Source organism: Lissotriton vulgaris, chromosome 2_1, assembly GCF_964263255.1.
Source record: "Lissotriton vulgaris chromosome 2_1, aLisVul1.2, whole genome shotgun sequence".
In the NCBI taxonomy this organism is placed as follows: domain Eukaryota; kingdom Metazoa; phylum Chordata; class Amphibia; order Caudata; family Salamandridae; genus Lissotriton; species Lissotriton vulgaris.
In genome coordinates this window covers 1969197682-1969218714 of record NC_141687.1, presented here as the reverse complement: position 1 = coordinate 1969218714, position 21033 = coordinate 1969197682, and the positions used below count along the sequence as shown (strand labels likewise).

The window sequence follows — 21033 nt, the reverse complement described above, 5'->3', positions numbered from 1 at the left end:
GCTGACTATTGTTGGTGCCACCCCCACCTTGATTGGCCAGGCTTCTCGCTCCCCTGCTTTCAACCCAGTCTGCTGCTGCCTCTGGATGGTCGAAAAACCACACTCGCCCATCCGCCTCAATCCGGAGACTTGCAGGGAACGACATGGAAAACTTCATGCCCTGATCCCCTGATCTCTGAGAACGCGTTTAATTGACATGAACAATCGTCTTTGTCGCTGTACCCGTTGGGTGAAGTCTGGAAAAAAGGAGATATCCGAGTTCTCATAGCGCAGGGGAGCACCAGCTCTGGAGTTTTGAAGGATAACGTTCCTGTCGCGGAAATTCAGGACCCCCGGCAACATGAGCGGCGGGGGAGCGCCCGGTTTGGGACGGCAACCCGGGATCCTGTGGGCACGTTCAACGACGAAGAACTTACGGAGGCCTTTAGGTTGCAAGTGTTTTAGAATGAGGTCCTCCACAAAAAGGTCTGGTGCTTGCCCCTCCACCTTCTCCGGAACCCAAAAATGCGTAGACTGTTTCGACGCAGGCGGCCTTCGTAGTCGTCCAACTTGAGGTCAGTAAGTTTGCGGAAATCCTGCAGTTCCCTTACCGCCCCCTGGAGCTGCGAAACATCTTCTACCAGGCTGGCAGTTGTGAGTTCCACTTGTTTGACCTTTTCGTTGAGCTTGCCCATGTCAGCTCTAATGAGGTTGACCTCGATAGCCACAGTGTCCAGGGAGGTCTTGACTCCCGTGATGGCGGCCATGACATCTTTGAGAGAGATTTCCTGTTCCTCCTCGCCCATTCCCCCGTAGCCGGAGTCCCTGGGTGCTCTGGTCTGCTATGCCTCCTTAGTTATGGTATACCGGTCCAGTTTGTTGGACTGCGTAGTCTTGGACCTGCGGGTTCCCGTAGTATTGGCGTGGTCCATATTAACCTGGTTCGAACTGCTCTAGCTGGAAGATCTTCAAGCGCGGCAAGATTGCGCTGGGCTGGACGCCGAAGTCTCTTCCGGGACCGGACAACCTCTGGATTCTCCCAGCGCCGGCTCGGAGTATTACAGGCCAGGGTGGGGGCCTGTCCGGGCTGGGCGCACCGTAAAGGTCCCCTGCGGCTCACGGGACCCGTCTTGCAGTTCTTGGTTGTGCGCTAAATAATTGCGCCAAACTCCGTGTACCAATAGCACTGGGCCCCCTCCGAACTGCGGGACCGGCAGGATGGGCTCCGCAGAAGTTCCGGCCTAGGAAACTGTCAAGGCATGTAACGGATCTATGTCAGGATAGATGCGGGCTAGGACGGACGACGGAGCCCTCTCAGTGTCTCAGTGCACGGCAATCTTCAGCCGGTGCTTGGCCACGCCCCGCAGTTCTGCCATTTGCTTCATGATGGAATGACTAAGCTTTGGGTCAGTTTTTCTTCGAAGGACTGTGTAGAGCCAGGTGCCCCTTTGGTGGATGGTTAAGGGGTTGCGATCAATTGGATGGTAAGGTGGTTGCTAGTGCTGCAGTAAGAGATTCCCAGTGAGTCCACTGCCCCTGTTCGATGTCCAATGTATGGGAAGTGAATGTGATTATATAGTTCATTATCTCTGCAGTCGTCCTTCCATTCCAGGCTAGGTGTTTTAGGTTGTAGGCACAAGGTTTAACCATCAGATCGTTGGTGTGTGGAGCTCTTGCGGTGTAAACTCGGAGCTTTACTTGTTGGGCGAGGTGGTCACTCTTGACTCTGGCTATTATGCAATAACTCATGATCTTATCAAATATCTGAGTCTGCAAATGTCGCAAAAAAAAAGCACTTTTGGAGATTCATCAAATGGGCCCAAATTTATTACCAACACAAAAAATGCTTCTCCTTTAGAAAAACGGACCTAACTATAACGAACCAGTGACGACTGTGCATACACACACAAAAAAGGAACTAAGAAGGAACCCTGCTCACCACCGAAATCTTGGGAAGCATAATGTATGCAGCACCAGAAGTCTGAAAGGGCATTGTTCTACTAAGGGCTCCTTTGCTTTTGGACAAAGCTATGCCTCTCTGAGGAATTCTACTGAGAAAGAAATATGTCAGGGGCTGCTTTTATTGATTCCAGGTTAGCCAGTATGGTATTTTACCAATCCAAAGCTGTAATACTGTGCATGGAATGGTAAAAGCTTTTTGATTTGTTTTTAGCTCGGCGTGGATGGCACTAGGCAATCCTATCCTTAAAGGCTTTGCTGCAAGAACGGCAGAGTAACAGAAATATGAGGTGAGCAAAATCAGAGTGTCAGTTATGTTGTAGAGTGCACCATATAGCTCTACACCTAAAACTTGGGAACTACCCAGGGTTCCCTACTTTCTTTTTTGCATAATTTATGCGACACTCTAACCTGATCGGGTACTGTTTTATAAATGATACCTATATATATATATATGAAAATAAAATGAAATGAAAAAAATAAGCTTACATAGAGCTCTAAACCCGCAGGCAACAAGGTGCTGTGTTGTGGAATTCCCAGTCAGACTTAAGAAGAAAAAAGGCATGTTTTTAGGTGTTTTTTGAAAAGTGGCCAAAAATAGATTTTTGCAATGTGGCTTGTTAAGGCATTCCATAATTTGGCTGCTGCAAATGAGAAGGAGCGTGCACTCCATCTTGCCTTTCGAAATTTTGGCACAATAACTTTCATGCTTAGAGCAGATTGTAATAGCCTAGTTGGCTTATACAGATGAAAGGAAGACCAGATGGCCAGTGAGCCCTTGCCATGTTGAGCTAGGTGGACTGTGCAAAACACCAGCTTCCTACTAGAAGCCAGTGAAGATCTCGAAGAACTTCTCTCACACTGCCATATTTTGGGGTATTCAGGATCAATTACGCAGCAGCATCTTGCACCAACTGAAGTTTGTTTAGAGAGAACAGCTGTTTATATTAAGACAGATGGCATTACAGTAGTCTAATCGTAATGTGATTAACGTTATAGCCTCTGTTTTGCGATGCTCCTCCGAAATGAAAGGGAAGATCTACCTGAGGGATCGAATAATATAAAAGCAAGTGCTTGGGGGACAATTGACCCACAGATAAAAGTTAAGGGAGGTATCGTACAGAACCTTTAAGGAGGCGCATTTTGCCGAATGGTGGAGAAAGGGAGTGTGGCCTTGGAAGTCCTCTAAGCAATCTGGGACCTACTGGAAGTAGCAGGATGGGTTTTTGGCCGCCAAGGACCCTCATCATTCAAGGGGACTTCATCCCCCAACTAGTAGTGTGCCAGAAGGAGCATTTGCAGTGTGGTGGAAAAAGGGAGAGTGGCCTCTGACCACCTCTCAGCAATCTTGCTGTGTGGGACTTACTGGAGGTGGCAGGAGGGGTTTCTGGCACCCAAGGATCCTCAGGAGGCAAGGTGACTTCATCTACCAAAAATGAGAGCACCAGGAGGTGCGTTTGCAGAGTGGTGCAAAAAAGGGGGCATGGCCTTTGGAGTCCTCTCAGCAATCATACTCCATGGGACTTACTGGAGGTAACAAGAGGGCTTGTTGGCCCCTAAGGACCATCTGGAGCCAAGTGACGTCATCCCCCAACCAGAAGTGCGCTAGGAGGTGCGTTAAGTGGTGGTAAAAGGGGACAAAGCTTCCGGCGACTGGCTGGTCCCATTATAAAACATTCTTTTATTAATATTTGGGGAGGGGGCAGATTTCCCGGGGCATGGACTTTTTCTTTCTTTTTATAAAAATACAAAAACAAGGGCCAGGTCCCCCTCCTGGGCCGATTTCGGGCCTGGGGTACCCATCCTCTGGGGCCCCCATCCCCCAGGGCCCGGCCTCTAGTGTCCCACCCAGTGCAACCACATTTAGGTATCGGGGACCACGGAGCAGCCTCAAGGCCCCCACGCTTCCAGTCGGCTCCCAACCTTCTGTGGGTGCCGGAATTGCTTTGACGGAGAGACAGCTGCCAACAGGCAGCTCCCTCTTTGTCAAAGCAGTAGTGCTCTCTTTCAGCAAGGGAGAACATTTTGAATGCTCTCGCTTGTTGAAAGTGAGAATTTTTGCTATGGCTTGGCAGGAGCGTTAAAACTCCTGCAAAGCCATAGCAAAACAACTATGTCCCTGGGCTCAAAGACACAGTCAAACAGAATGAAAATAAGAACAAGCATTTTCAATGCAATGGACTCGGCATTATTAAAGTTAGAGCTATTGGCATTGCTCATGACATTATTTTTATTTATGTTTTGGTTTTTAAAACATATATAAATGGCATTGTCATTTACAATGCCAATAGCCTCATCGCTCGTAAATGAGAGACCTATTGCATCTGCACCCACACAGAGCCACACACACAAAGCCACCCACACACACATAGTCACCCTCACAGAGCCACCCACACACACACAGAGCCACACACACAGAGCCACCTACACACACAGAACCACCCACACAGAGCCACCTAAACACAGACAGAGCCACACACACACAGACAGAGCCACACACACAGACAGACAGAGCCACACAGACAGACAGAGCCACACAGACAGACAGAGCCACACACACAGACAGACAGAGCAACACACACAGACAGACAGAGCCACACACACAGACAGACAGAGCCACACACACAGACAGACAGAGCAACACACACAGACAGACAGGGCAACACACACAGCCCCACACATACACACAGCCCCACACACATACACAGCCCAACACACACACACACACACACACGCACACGCACACACACAGAGGGTCCGATCCTGGCTGGGAAGGTCTAAGGTGTGGTTACTGATTTCAGCAAATTGAATGCAGATGCCCCCTGTAAAAATATCCTAGTATGGGTTTATTTTACACTGCTCGCACACAGTGTGTACAACACTGTGCTTTCTCTAGCCCCTAACTCATCTTCCCTCGCCTCCTTCCAAATACACACCAAGCTCGCACTTGCATCCCACTCCATCCCCCTGCTCATCACCCCTCTACACAGTTCATCTGTTTCTCCTGTTCTAGGCTGTACGGTTGCCCTCTCTCCATTACGAGTATTGTTCCCTGGTGCCTTTATTCGGTTGGTTCATTTGAAACAAACCAAGACTACAACTCCCAGAAGGCATCAAGTTGTCAAATGAACGGGCCTAACCGGAAACATGGTTAAATGACGACGACTTGGAGTGAGGCAGCAACACTGCTATCATCGCCGAAGTGCTGTACTCTACCTCAGCCCTCCGTCCTCTCACTCACCCCACGCCCCGTTCGTATGCCCCAGCACCCCCATCAGACCACTCTTAAGAGGGCCGCTGCTCTGCCTGATGCACTGCCCTCCGGCTGCGACTAGCCCCTCACACAGATCTCAAGTTGTCTCGCGGCCAGCTGGAGTACCTCATCCCGTTGTTACTTTTCCTAGTTGAATTCCTGCATTAGCAATGGGAAAAGTAAACCCTCGTAAAACACAACAAATTAAAGACGGACTGGATACACAACCCCTAGACATTATCCCGAACCCCAGGACCAGCCCGACTCCCCCCACCACGACCCTCCAACTAGCTAAAATGGCTTTCGGCAATCTCTGCACTTTGATTTCCAAATTGGTGAAAAGGGAAGATGAATGTTTCAGTATCACACAAGTCTCTAACCTCTGACATGCTCACTTGTGGCAGTAAAATCGTAAGAATCAACTGGGCATGATGATACTTCTTTTCTGTGTGCTACTGCTGGTGTCCCAATAAAGCACCGGAACCGGCTTGTAGACCTATGCATCCCCCTGTGCCAAACTAACTGCGGGGATAATCAACAGCCGGCTCTAGGTATTACTTTGGTTTCCTGCATACATTGGATTGCAACCAGCAAGCTGGCGGTCGTACTGATGTATATTACTTTGCAACTGCGGAACATGTTTCTATGTCACTCAACATGCTCATCTGCGGGGCAAAACGTGTTGTATTGTGGGATTTGTGTTAATTACCAGTATACTACTCTGCACAATCTAGCGATAGGAACTTTAAACATGCAGTTTCCCAAACCCTCACTCTGCAGGGGCAGGTGTTATTTGGAATTTGAAGATAATTCTCTTTGCCAGCATGCTTCAGTACAGAAGCCAGTAACACATCCAGTTCAGTTTGGATGCAGCCTGGTGCGTGTAGCGCTACATTAGTAATGTATTCATCCCCAACATACCACGTCACACAAGCTAGCGATAGGAACTTTAATCCTGCCGTTTCCCAAAACCTCACTATACAGGGGCAGATGTGATTTGTAAGTTGTAGACTAGTCTCATTGCCAGCATGACTCAGTGCAGAAGCCAGTAACTCATCCAGTACAGTTCTGGTAAATCATGGTACATGTAGTGCTACATTAATAAAGACATAATCAGGGCTACAAACCTAAAAATAAAATACTAAAGACTGGGTGGTAAACACTGCCAGTCTAGTTTGCACCTCTATGGTGAAGACTACGAATAACCATTTAGTGAATGCAGGTCGCGTCTCTGCCCTTGTCCTTAGCTGAGCTCCTGTGGGTGTGACACATATAATCCTGGCTGGTAAACTGGCACGAATGATGCACGGTGGGGGTTTAATTATGCCCGTTGTTTACAGTCAGGCATATTGAGCAGGGCCTAAAAATATCTTCTAGCCCGGTCTGTTGGGTCCCCATTGTCAGAGGCTTTGGAGGTGCATTGTGGGACTTGACACCCATGGTCTATTGTGTTCCGGGGCAAAGTCCTGCTGGTCACTTACCTGCATGCCCCTTTAGATTGCCCTCAGTACTCACAGCGGCACAGAGAGGTGCTGGCGCCGTGTTTACTTCAAGAAGCTGCTTCTTCTAGAACACTTCCGTTCTGCCACGCCCACTTCCGGTTTGGGATTGCTGCGCTTCTCCTGAGAGTACAGTCAGCAGAACAGACTTGAATATAGCGAAAACAACCCCCAATCCACCATGGCGGTGCGCTTACCTCGAGTCTTCAGCTCTAAGACCACCCTCCCCATTCTAAAATATTGTCCCGCATTTCAGAACCGTCTCCTTCACTGAAGAGACTCTGCTGCTGTTTTACGGTCGCATGGTGTCGTTAGAAATTCACCCTGCGGACAACGTACCGCGCTTATAATGTGCTTCATAAGAACTAAACAATAGGGACACCTAAATCAATCGTTTTAATACTCATTGAGTACTACATGCCACTTTCCACAGCAGCAACCATCGCTGACGGCGTGCACTTTCTTGGATGGTCAATCACGCCAGGTTTACAGCCAATCACGCAACTACACGCGGTATATTAAAATATAAACAAGCATCGGGCAGACGGGCAACAGGAGTCTGTAAGCCCCGTCCATTTCAGTCTGGGGGGCGTGTTTTTTGTTGAGTGACGGATGAAGTCACTGATAGAAAGGACAGCAAAAAACACGCCCCTCAATCCGAAACGGACGGGGCTTAGAGTGACAGGCAGAGCTCTTCTCCAATGGCTGGCCGCCGTTTAGGAAGCCAGCCAATGGAGAAGAGCTGGCTTGTTTACCTCCCTACTCTAAGACATAATTTCCCGCCCAGCGAGACTGCGCAAGCGCAGCCTATGCAGGCTGAGACCTAAAAAAGGGCACCAACCGTTTTCAGTAATTGTTTATACCGAAAGATTCAACAAAGAATCATTAATGTTATATAAGCCCAACATAGGATGTGTAGAATCAGAGAGGTATTTCATGCCAGTTGACAGATGAGATAGGCAATGCAGACTGAAATCACCCACTCTTACTGAAGGTTAAGAGGAGGCATTCAGCCTTCACCTTCTGAGCTTATCAGCCCAGCTAAGCGCAGAAGAGAATTGCAGACCTCGCTATTAAACTGAACATAAAGCCTTATCGTTGAAACTTGTTTGTGAGTGTGAACCATCTGAAACTCACATTAGGCCTTCTTTTGGTGCTAAGATTAATCTAGTCTTGGGGCTGGGGATGGTGGCTTAGTGGACTAATGCAGCCACTGTAGGGATCTGTATTTGTCACAGGCTAAAATCCCAGCGGGTCTGCTCAGCCCTTCATCGATTGTTAAAATGTGTACAATTGAGTTGGCTAACCATAAACATCTGATATTAAGCACCAAGATATCCCCTTTATGTGTGAACGTGCGCTTCACAAATACAAGTTATGTAGTAAACACTGCATTTACCATATTATTGAAGGTATTTAACTTAGTCTTTTGATGGATACTTCTCACTGCCTACTCTGAACAGAATTACCTCCTCCTCAATGTACAGGCTCTCGGGGGCGAGGGGGGAGTGATAACTGGGGGTCTCAGATGAAAATGTCTTGCAGAACCAAGTGGGCAAAGTGTAATGCCAACTGCAAAGGCAACTTTGATGCTGGGCCACTGATGCTTGAAAAAGAAGGACATAGCATATTACAGTACTCATTAATTAGGAATTTCACCGGAAATTTAAGATATGTGTTATTATCCTGTACTCGGATAGAGCTTAACAAAATGTTAACCTTAGCAGAAAGATGATAAGTATTGATGGCGTGTACAGCATATTTAATCAGAGAAATCAGAGTTCTTAAATCCAAGTCATCTTCTGGTTTTGATTTGTCTTTTATCTTAATTATAAAGATAACATTTACTAATGGTACCGACAAAGGATCCACTATAGTGAAAATAAATCATGAGAAGACAAACGAGGTAAAGAGAAAGAAAGAAGAGAGAAAGAAAAAGAAATGGGGTCGCCAATGGAACTTCCCCACATTCAGATGCCACGTCAAGTGTATTCTTCATTGGTCTCCTGATTCAGTAACTGACATCACCTAAGGCATACCATGAGCTTGCATTTTCCACCTAGCATAGTGGACAAGGAGGATGCACGAAGCTAAAAGGGCAAAAATAAGTCTAATAGTGATCCAGGATCAAGCCTGAAACCTTGGCATCATAGCCCAAATGGCATGTTATGTCATGTGTATCTGTAGGGTAAACATATGAGCCGGATGGGTTGCTATCCTCATGCAATAGACACACTAGATCCTGACCACGATGTAGTTAAAGAGCCAGGTTCTAAGTTTCTTGCAAAACTCGACAGAGCTAGAGGCTCCGATGTGCAGCGGGAGGTCATTCCAGGCTTTAGGAGCAAAGTGCCAAATAGTTCAAGCACGAGCCCTAGTAGTGCAGGGGATGAGCTAACAAGAGGATGGCTGAGCGGAGGGTTCTGGAGAGCGCGCGGCAGCTGATGTGTCAGTTCTGGTAGGTGGGGTCATATGAGAGACAAAGAGAGAAGATAGATTGAGAGGGATTTGAAGAGTACGTTTTTTTAACTGGGGCAGTGTCGTTTTGAGGTGATTTGTCATGTGAGGGGCAAACAGAGAATTGCAGCAGTCTTGTTGGCTGGTTATCAGGACCTAAGAGACTTTTCTTCAGGTGTCGCGAGAGAGCCATTTGAATATCTTTTTGAGGAGTTTAAGGATGTAGAAGCTGGATGATGCCACGGTGTTGACTGGATTGGTCATCAACAGTTGTCCACCACTATGCCAAGGTTCTTCGATTGATTAGCGGGGTTGGGTGTTTGTTCAAGATCGGCTGGCCATCAGGCCAGAGTCCAAAGAGCGGTGTCCTTTCTGAAAAGTATAATTTCTCTTTTGTCAGAATTGAGCTTCAGGCAGTTGACCGTCATCCAGTTGGCTATTTCAGACATGTGGTTGGCGAAGGTGGTCCGGGTGTTGGACCCGTCAATGGAGATGGAGAGGATGAGTTGGGTGTCATTCATGTAAGAAATGATGTTGATGCCATGGCATCAGAAGATAACAGCGAGTGGAGTCACTTAAATGCTGAAGAGTGTAGGGCCGACCAAAGATTCTTGGGGTACTCCACAGATCAGGTTGGTTGCCATAGAGGTGTAGGGTGCCAGGCTAACTAAATATGGTCCGAGTGGTCCTGAAGGGTGCAATTCTATGTTAGTGGGGATGTACAGCTGACGTTGACCAGGGGATGGTCTGTCCAGGTGAGGGGGATAGTTGTCCCACAATGATGTTGTTGAAGTTCATGACGATGGTCTGAAGAGATGTCCCGCATTGTGGGAGTGGTCCTTCATTTATTAGATAAATCTGAGAGACTTGCAGGCACCCATGAGGTTTATAGTGTTTGGGTCTGTGAGGTCTTCAGGTGGAAGTCAAAGTCTCCGAGGAGGATGGATGCTGGAGCTGAGCACCAAGGGGGAGATAAGTTTTGTGATGGTGTTTTTGAAATTGCCCAGGGTGGGGTTGCTGGTGTTGTGTGTTGATTTAGATTCAGTATAGATTTCCCGATTTATGCCCTTATATAGGTACAATTGACATTGCCCTTATTTAGGCATAGAAATCCTGCCTTATTTAGGCATTGCTCATGCTAACCAAACACAGGCATGGCCACCTACATCCGTTAATCTACATCACAACGAGTTCTTGGAAAACCAGACTCTTAAGCCGTTAGGACTTCGGCTTGCTTGGCTATTGATTTCTCCAAGACCTCATTTATTATGCATGAACATCTATTCCTTAGGAGTTCATTCATGACGTTCTTATGCCCAACTTTTACATCAATACTGGCATTCCTAAACACCTTCAAGGTATAAATATGCCTTCACTTGCCATGGCAAACCTCGGTTCGGTCCACGGTTCGACTGCCTACCTGCACGACTCAGCTCGCCACTGCAAGTTCGGAAGGGAGTCAAGTTACCAACTGACGCACTGACCAGACGCTGTCATCTTCCTTGCAGAGAATCCAGCTCCAGTGTTTCTTTTTTTTTTTTTTTTTTTTTTTTTTTTTTTTGGTCCTCATCTCACCTTACAAGCCTCTGCGGATCTTATGAAGCCGCCTTTGTTACTGGTCGCCCCTACGGCTTACCGCACTCGCTTGGGTCATCCGACCAGTCCCATTGTTTTGTATGGGACCCTGGTGTAATCATAAGACCAATGATGTTACAATAATCTTAAATCCTTGCCCCAGCTCACCAAGGGGTGCCAAATATTTGAGATTTTATCTTCCGCTCCATCATACTCTAGTCGCGCCATAGCGAATGCAGCTTTAAGCCATTCCTCCCTTTGCGGGGGTAGGGCATCCTTCCACACCTTACACACTTCCCTTCTTGCCAGCAGTATCAAGTTCAATAATAGGCCCCTATCTTTCTGCGAGAGGTTCTGGCTGAGTTGACCATCATCTCCAAAAAATACCAGTTGTATATTGATCTCAATGTTGGTATTAAATATGCCCAGTAAGTTGTCCCCCACCTCAGCCCAGTATCTTGTGAGTGCTGGGCAATCATAGAAAATATGTAAGTCATTTGCTAAGGGTTCTGCGCATCTAGGGCATTTAGAAGGAGCAAACTTTGCAATTTTTGCCGGGGTGTAATAGAGTCTATTAATAACAAAAAAATGATTTTTCTTTAGGCAGGCAGGTTTAACTGATCTGTACAGGGTCTTCAGTGAGGGTTCATACAAAAAGTCTGCTGGTGGTCCGAGTGGGGATCCTGTCCACACTGCTGCAGAAGCGGGAGTCTTATGGTCTTCGGCATCCAGCAGACTGTTATACCAAATAGATATTTCCTTATTCAGTGGGCTTAAAAGAACTTAAAATAAACGCCGGCGGGGAAATCTCAAATAAGATAGATGACATACAGACATGTCTTCTCTCCATGTTCTCAGATCTGTATAGGGAAGATCTGACTCCCCGATCATGTGTGATTCAGTCATTTATCAGAAACAAACAACTTCCAGTTCTCACAGAAGAAAGTAAAAACAACTTAGATGCTCCCTTTACATCAGAGGAGATCATAGCTCAGATAAATAAATCTAAAAATAAAAAGGCTGCAGGATCAGACGCGCTCCCGAGTGAAATATATAAACATCTTAAAGAGGAGCTCCTCAAACCCTTGGAAAACACCTTTAACTCAATTTATGGTCTGGATGGAAAGGTCCCTAATACTTGGAAAGAAGCAATAATAGTCCTGATATTGAAACCGGGTAAGGACCCAAAAAAGGCAGACTCTTACCGCCCAATCTCCCTGCTGAACGCCGACTATAAGATCTTTATGGGCATTTTAGCAGGGAGATTGGCCAAACTGATACCTGGGTTAATACATCCAGATCAGAAAGGGTTTGTCGCAGGTAGACATATACAGGAACAAGCACAGCTTCTTATAGGCAACATCGACTTGGCTATCAAGAAGACAGAACCCTTGGCCGTTATCGCAGTCGATGCGGCCAAGGCGTTCGATAGAGTCTGCTGGGCATACCTATGGGAGGTCCTGAGGGCTATGGGTTTTGGTCCTATTTTTATTCAGACCCAGCTCCAGTGTTTCTGACTCTCCTTGTGGGGTGTTGGAGATCGAGTTCGGGAAAGAGATACCAACCTCTCTCATTCTAAGGTATGGAGCTGATTAGAACCCAGAGAAACTTTTGGAAATTCTCGGCAAAACGAAACTAAACTAGACTACAGCTAAAACAGCACCTATTTCTTCCCTTATATTACACTTAGGTTAGGTACACTGGGGTAGGATTATTTTAGAAGAACCAGATGAGTATTTTAGCCTGTTTTATTTATGTATGTATTTTTATGAATATCTGTCATAGCAACCTTGTAGAAACAAAGCATGCACTATTGACTGATTGAAACTGTAATCTATTGTTTCCACGACTCTGAATATATTGTTCCGACTCTAAGGGAAACAAAGTTGTCATGTTTATGCGGTTGTCAGAAACTAATCCCTTCTTGTTTATTCGAGAAGTTTCTAGTGACCTCTGAGTTAGCTGGCATACACAAGTAATTAAGTTTAATGTACTCGATAGAGACATACTGACTTCATTCCTATGGCAAATCTATAGTGTATATTATTTCAATGCGCAGAGCCTATCAGGGATATAGGAACTACACTATACTGGAGATGTGAAGTTTAAAGGCCATGTTCTCCAGGTGACTGTTGGAATAAGCAGAGGTGGAGGAGCAGCTAATGTTTTCTTTGTGGATAATAGTGAGTTCTCCACTGGGCTTACTGGTTCTGTCTTGCCATGTTGTCTTGAAGCCGACCGGGTGATAGTCCCAATGATGTCGGGGGCCGATGACACGATAAGCCAGGTTTTAGTAAAAAAAGATGAGGTCCAGGGAGAAGTCTTTCAGGAGGTCCCAGCTGGCAACTGTATATTTTCCAAAGGAGCCAGTATTGAGGAACAGGCATGACAGCGTCAAGCGTACGTTATCCATGGAGGTGTGCAAGGAGTGTTTGTAAGTGTGCTGTGCTGCGGAAAGCAGGGAGGAGGAAGCTTGTAAGTGAAGCGGCACAAGAGAAAGTGCCTTCGATGAGTGTCGGAGATGCATTGACATGCGGAGGGTGTGGAGATCGGTTGCCCTGTAGCACTTAGGGCTGCGTTTGTAGGTATGAGGACCAGGTGCCGGGAGGAGACGGGCTTGCCTTTGGCGCACATTCTCAGAGTGGTGGGAACAGGCGTGTGGCCAAAGAAAAGTCTGTATCGAAGTCAGTTCAGTATCAGAAATGAGTACCAAGGGGACAGACCTAAATAGAGTCAAATGGCAGAATCAGGGGGAGTACAGCTTCACTTTGTTATGCTTGTGTATGGACTTAAGACGTATCAGAGGACTTCCAGCAGGAAGCGGAACGGTTGAGGGTATGCAATGGGACAGAGTATGGGCCTGCAACTTGGAGTGGGATCAGGATCTACACAAGGGCCGCAGCTTCTTCTTGTGTTCTGTGACATATATATTTTTTTCATTTTTCAAAAACCTTTATTGAAAAGCATTGCACATCAAGTTACAATATATGGAGGCCGGGAATTCTCATTCAAAGAGGGAAAAACATATCTGTTACATGCATCATAGGAACAAGTGTCCAAAAGCAGCCCATAGCAGTGCTAGGAGGGAAGTGACAGGAGGTGGAGCAGGAAGGGCATAGAGGAGCACCCAGGGGAGGCCAAGTGCTGGTGAAAAAATCCGCAAAGGACCAGCGAAGCGCGTGAATGTGGAAGCCGCACTCTACGAGCCAACACCGGCGGGCGCCGCGGGCAAGCTGGCGGGGGGGCGCAGGAGAGGTCGGGGAGGGCAAAGCCCTCTGGAGCAGGAGGTAAGAAACGAGGGGACCCCAAATGTCAATCTGGCAGCCAGTTGCTGGCATCAGATCCCAGAAGCGTCTGACAATGCGCAGCATCCTCAAGCCAAGCGCTGACCCTGGGCGAGGGTCTCTGTCCACAATGCATGGCAACCCTACGCCATGAGAGAATGAGCAACATAGCAGTTAGCCGGCGGGAGGCGTCTGGACAATGTTTCACAAAGCCTAAAAGGCAGATCAATGGGTCAGGGGTGACAGGCGAGGAGGTGATCTCAGCGATGGCGGTGCACACATCGCGCTAATATGCAGAGACCTTTGGGCACAGCCAGGCGAGATGGGAGAAGACGGCAGCGGGGGCAGATCATCGGAGACATAGATCGCTGGGGTGAGGCCCATTTTGTGCAGCTTGGTAGGGGAGCGATATGGTCTATGCAGGTATTTAAAATGTATGACGCGCAGGAGGTAGTTAGGGGACAGACGTTTGGTTTACTTACAACAGTACAACCAGATCTCCTGAGAGAGGACGTTGCCTATGTCCTCACTCCAGGCAGCGCTGGCGCGGTCTGTGGAAATCGGGGATGTCGCCAAGGTGAGGGCGCAGAGTCTGGAGACCAACTTGTGGGTGGAAGCGGATATGTATGCAAAGTCGAGGACAGCCAGTGAAGGAGGGGGCTGAGGAAACGTGGGGGGGCATCTTCCTGCAAGAAGCTCTAAGTTGGTAATACAGCAGGGTGTACATGGGGCCGGACTCAGCTGGAAGGGAAAATAAGCCATTGTCAGGGTAAAGGTCCGATAATGTGGACAGCCCCAGGCGCGTCACACGTTTAGCCATCCCAGCAGTCTGTAAAGGGGGAATGCCGGATTGTGTGCAACGGGCATGGCATTGGCGGAGAGCATGAGTATCTCCGGAGGCGGTCCCAGGCCCAGCACAGGGTCTCCACCGTGTCGATCCCTCCGCGCGGGGCCTTGCAGGGGCAAAGATAGCAGTTAGGAGCGGCAAGGGGGCCGCAAGATTAGCCTCCACCGCCATGTGAGGCTGAAAAGGCGTCAGATGCAGCCAGGTGTACAATTTGAAATCTGGGGCACCCAGTCCGCCACACGATAAAGGAAGTGTGTGAATATTATATGCAATTCTAGGCTGATGCCCGGCCCAATAAAGCGAGATTATAAGGGAGCAAAGTTTACGAAAAAAATTAACCATGAGGGGGATGGGGATGTTAAAGAAGAGGTGCAGAAACTTTGGGAGCACTACCTTCATGGCGATAGCGAAGCGCCCCGCCAGGGACAAGGGTAGTCGCCGCCAGAGGTGGATCTTAGATTACAGCCAGTCGACCGCCCGGCCAAAATTTGCCCTCCTGAGTTTGTCCACATCCCTGCTGAGCCCGATGCCCAGATATCTAGTGGGCCCCAACGCCCATGCAAACAGATAATTCGGAGTGAAGGGGACGGTGGCGTCCATCAGGAGAAAAAGAATGGACTCACCCCAGTTGACCTGGATGTCAGATAAACCCACGAAGTGCACCACCTCGCGGACCATGGGGCCGAGATTTTCTTGGGGATTGCGGACATAATGTGTGACGTCATCCGCGTACATGAAGACGACCAAGGCTCGAGCCGCAAAACCGAGACCCCTCTGGGTGTGATGCTGAGGAGCCTGGAAGTGAGGGGTTCCATAGCTACAGCAAAGAGCATGGGTGAGAATAGGCACCCCTGCCTCATACCCCTAGTGACGGGGATGGGCTCCATAATCTGACTGTTGACCGAAGGTGAGCTGTGGGGAGAGTTTAGAGAAGTTAGACCTGGCGAAGAAAAACGGGCTAAAGCCTAAACGCGGGAGGAGGTAGAAGAGGAAAGGCCACTCAAGAGTATCAAAAGCTTTGGTGGAGTCCAGGAGGGCAGCTACGGCCGGGAGTGCGGGGTTGATTTGATGGGGGACGGCAAATATAGTCTGAGGATTATGCAACATGGCACGGCCAGGGATGAGACCGGACTAGTCTGGGCGAGCTATCAGGGGCATGAGCGGGAGAAGGCGAGAGGCTAACAACTTAGCGAAAATCTTATTATCAGTGTTGATTAGGGACGGAGGGCGATAAGGAGCCCGGGGGACCTGCCCGGCTTCAAGAGGAGCGTCAACAAGCCTCGCGGAGTGAGGGATGGAAATAGCCTCACTCAAAGGAGTCAATGTACATAGCAACGAGGTGCGGGACTACTACGGGTGCGAAGGCCTTGTAAAAGGACGCAGGTAAACCAGTCGGAGCCTGGAACCTTGTTGCCAGGCAGACTAATAATAGCCGCCAGGATCTTCTCGTGTGTTCTGTGACATACAACTTCCCCTCTTAGTCCCGGATAGCCTTCTGGTCCATAAGGGAACACTTATATGACTTAGAGCCATGTCCTGAGACCAGGCACCAAAAACACACCTTATGCGGGTTTGTGATCAGCATCTGTTTCCTTCAGTTGTGTTATTGCTTGAAACCTGTCGTTTTAGATGGCCTCTTAGTTACCCTAGCATACTGAAATGTTTGAAATCATCCATAAACACACACATTTAGGAGCAGTGCTCTTGAGCTGCATTGGAAGGTGCAGAAAGTAAGGAAACTGCCTGCTCAATTTTGCAAGACTTATTAGTAGGAGTCCACTTCACAGAACCTCCAACTTGGGGATGTACTGCTTTGGTATCTATTCCAAGGTGAAAAATCTGCAGTTGTATCCATCAGAAGAACATGTTACTTACCTGTAGTAACACTCTTTCTGTTGCACAAATGCTTTTTAAGGTGCTGGCGGAAGGGTCAGCTTCTGCATTCACTCAGCTGGTGCTCGAGGAAGAAGGTGTAATTAGTGTGACTGAAAAGGAGGTGTCTCTTCTCTTGGAGGCCCATAAATCTGAACCCTGGACTACTGTTGAGGCTCAAATTTCTGGAGCTTGTTTTAGTTTGGAGTCCTGTGAAAAGTACATTAGGTCCTGGCAAGTGCTTTCCATGAAAATGGAGATGTCTCATCTCCTGTGATCCCTGGACTACTGCAGAGGCTCAAATATCTGGAGCTTGTTTTAGTTCAGAGTTGTGTGAAAAGTAAATTAGGCCCTGGCAAGCATTTTCTGTTATTCTTTCTTATTTTGTTAAAAATAAATTTTGAGAGTATTTTGAGTGACAAGTATTTGAAAAATAAACCACGCCATTTATAAGGATTTAAAATATTGAATTCAGTGTACATTTCTGGGATACCTAAAGATATACGTGTTTGCTTCTCCTTCCTGTTTTTTGTTCATTTTTCTGTTAAATTTTCTTAAACAATGCTTTACAGGCAAAGCCATGAACTTGGCATTCTCATTATAAATGTAAGCCCGTTCCGACTTGGCCAATGCTTGTTCATTGGATCTACAAGAGCTACAGTCCCATACATATCACCAACGCATACACTTTATCAATAACCAGCGCCTTGAGACCCTCACGAGTGAGTAGCACGCTTCACAAATCCCTGATTGATTGATTGATTGAATATTGTATATAAAGCCTTCGGACAAACAATTTTTTAATCGAATATTATTTACAGAAGAATTTGTTTGATTTGATGCAGTTTATATTTGTGAACTATATTACTTTTTCAACTGACCAAGTGATATTAGGCAGGTCTGTGATCTTGTTGGGAACATAACCACTATTTTAGCAGAGTGAACTCCTGTGATGTGACAGTCAACAGAAAATATAGTCACCTGCATCTAAAGCTTACTTTTAGGAAAATGTCTTAATGTTTCATTGCTCTTATCACACATTTTAACAGCTGATTCTGCGAACATAGAACACAGAAAGGCTTTTAGTCAGAAAAAGGACACTGGGTGCAAAACCTAAAGTGAACACACTGATAATGACTTGGCAAGTAAGATGGTGCAACTGGGTGAGTGGAAGGCCCTAGAACCACTCAATGTTTGGTAGAAAACTACCAAAGGACAAGAATGACGATACCCAATGCACTCAAGAGTAAAACAATGTTCAATAACATTCAGACAAATAAATGATGTACAAAGCGACAGAGAGATGTAGGAAACTTCAGTGGGAGAGTAGTCCGGTGGAGACCTTTATTTGCTGTAGCTATGGAGCCCATCAGAGCTGCACAACAGCAGCGTGTAACCACGAGAGATATGGATACTATTTACGCCCGAATACTTGTTCATAGAAGTACTGATTGAAGTTTATCTACGGAACTTAGATCAAGGATTCTTCAAGCACATAGGGGTCGACAGCCTCTTCATTGATTTTGCGTTACTCCATGGTCACGGGCCCGGCTGGGTCGGAAGTATCACCAGCTGAGCGACCTTCTGGTGCAACACAGCCATATATAGCCCTGAGGATTCGCAATAGCGATGAAACACGTGCCGGCTGGCTGTTTCACTTAATAAAGGACTCCACCGGACTACTCTCCCACTGGAGATTCCTACATCTCTCTGTCGCTTTGTACATCATTTATTTGTCTGAATGTTATTGAACATTGTTTTACTCTTGAGTGCATTGGGTATCTTGTGATTCTGCGAACACTTAGAGATTTGCCACTAACGGTGCTTTAAACATTTTTATTTGTCTCTTTATCTAGCCAGTATTTCTTTTATAGATTAGATATAAAAAAATAAAATGAAAAAAAAGAAATTTGCTCTGGAGCAGCCAAAAGATAAATAGCACAATAAACATAAGTTTGCATGAACTATTTTTTATTGTGTAATACAGTAATTTCTGCCCAATAAAGAGTCTGATAATTTACTGCTTACCACCATAGATCCCTTCTTCTTCCAGCACATTGTCACAGGTGTAGAACTGAAATACAAAGGCAACAGTGATTAGGTCAAAGCTTTCAGGATCCTAACTTAACTCCTTAGATTGTGAATCTCATTGCATTTTCCTCATGTCTTCATTGAAATCATTAAATGACCATACTAGGCTATGTGTAGAGTTTAATAAATAGGTATTTTGGAGTTTGTATAAGTTCTGTGAACAATGATGCCCTAATAAAGAGCAATCATGCAAGATGCCAATACAAACATTTATTTCAGAGGTGTGTTTTGCATTGTTCCTTTCTTTACCTTATTTGACATAAGTGGTACAATGAAAATATATTTGTTGCATTGTGAGAATTTTGGATTCATGAAGTGTAAACATTTTGTATGTTACCTTTCCGAGCATAAGGCATCTAAAACATTCTCCTATTCTTTTTCTATATGTTCTAGATTAGTATATCCTTAAGTTCCTTTACAGTCTCTAAACCTTTCAGAACATTTGCATACATTAACCTGTGATCACTTCCTCGTCCGGTTTCGCACATCATGGCCATGGAGCAACAAACAACTCTGACTGTAAACTTGGGCAGATGTAGTGCAGGCAAAGGCAGATTTGTTTGAAGATTAAGTTGCCTAAAAATAGATTTCGGGTTTGAATTTAAGGAGGACATGTTCAAGGGGTTCTAAGATGTGCCTGTCACTTAGGCCATATGTACTAAAAAAGAGTTTTGCAATTCTCAACTTGCGATTTTTAGCAAATCGCAATTAGAGAATCAAAAAATGCAAACTTATGTAGGATTTGCTAAAAATGGTGCGAATCCTACATATTCCTTATTTGCGAATCACAAATAGAGATTCGCAATTAAGGAATACCTTCCTATTCATTCCTATAGGCTAGGAGGCTCATGAGAATGAATGGGTAGACATTCTCAATTTGCTATTACCAATTAGAGAATCGCAAATTAAGAATGCAATTTCAAGGTTTCAAGGGTGCCAAAAGGATACCCTGTTGCACCCCTGAAATATGCATGTGTTCACATTTAGTGCACATACGTGACCTGACTCTCTGGTTAAAGACCCAGAGCTGAAGAAACTGATTCAAGGTTTAAATATTTGGTGAATATTACCAAGGAAATATAGCAAATCTCATGATCCTGGGAGCAAATTCTCTCAGCTGTTCTCAATTGGAAAATTGATCCTGACAGCAGAATGTTTGGTTTGTGCATGCTTTACTGGAAGCCATGGGCCTGTACCTCAAGATACTCAAAGTAAACGCTTTGCCTCTCTGTTAGGAAATGCAAATGTCGAAGTTTGACTAGACAGAGTTCACAAGCTTGGCCTGAAAATATCCGGAGCGAGAAAGAGGAAGTGATGGCAGTAGAGCAAAACCTCTTCAAATTTTCTTCAAAAGACATTTCTTGAATGATCCAGAGACATCCTGATTTCAGGCTCATCACTAGCAAACTGCAATAGGTCAGCATGGGTTAGGAATGGGTTTTTACATTTGCTATTAGCTTTGAACTGTGAAATTGACCTCCTTGCGTACCCTCCCCTAGATTATATATATATATATATATATATATATACAAAAGCTGTGCCTGTAGTAGGCTAAAAAGAAAAGAGGCCCAGAAGGCCCAAAACTTAGTAGCCCACCTACCTCATTATATGAAAAGAACCGAAAAATAGTTCTAACCAATCATCTGCCAGCACCCTCTAGAACCTTCCCAGCAGAGGCAGTTTTCCTCAGATTTTCCTAGCACAAGTGAGTAGTAGGTATCCCAAATAGAGAACTGTCCCATCGGGTTGGAGGGTGGGTGCATGTGAATCTATGAAAGATACCAATACTCGATAACTGTAGTTACAGGTAAGTAACTTGTTTTTTTATCCAGTATTTTGGTGTGTTTGCTGAACAACGAAGAACCTGAAGCAATTTTTTTGACTGAAACATGGTTGAATGATAGCTCAGGCCCGGGATTCCCCGCCTCGGCGGGTCTTGGGCTCAAAAATTCCACGGACCTGATAATTCTCGCCGCGGTGCCTATTCCATTCATGGAGTCCCACTCTGCAACTCAGGCCAATAGCTTGCTTAATCTCCACAACGGCCCCCACAACGCTAAGGATGCCTGGCCTCCACCTTGGGGGTGCCCAGGAGTGGACACCTCACAGGTAAAGCCAGGATGGGTTCCACAGCGGTATTCGTACAAGCGCCTTGAGACCCTTGCGGGTGAGTAGTGCGCTATACAAGTATCAATTTACATTACATAACATTACATG

General features: G+C 46.3%; 1 protein-coding gene across 2 annotated transcripts in view; it reads right to left on the bottom strand.

The window, feature by feature from the left end:
- Positions 1-21033, bottom strand: part of VPS33B (VPS33B late endosome and lysosome associated) — a 792141-nt gene that overhangs the window by 611625 nt on the left and 159483 nt on the right. For both annotated transcript variants that reach the window (XM_086958170.1, XM_086958171.1), the window contains exon 7: positions 18754-18799. In XM_086958170.1, the coding sequence (XP_086814296.1) occupies positions 18754-18799 (46 nt within the window). The remainder of the gene's footprint in view (positions 1-18753; positions 18800-21033) is intronic.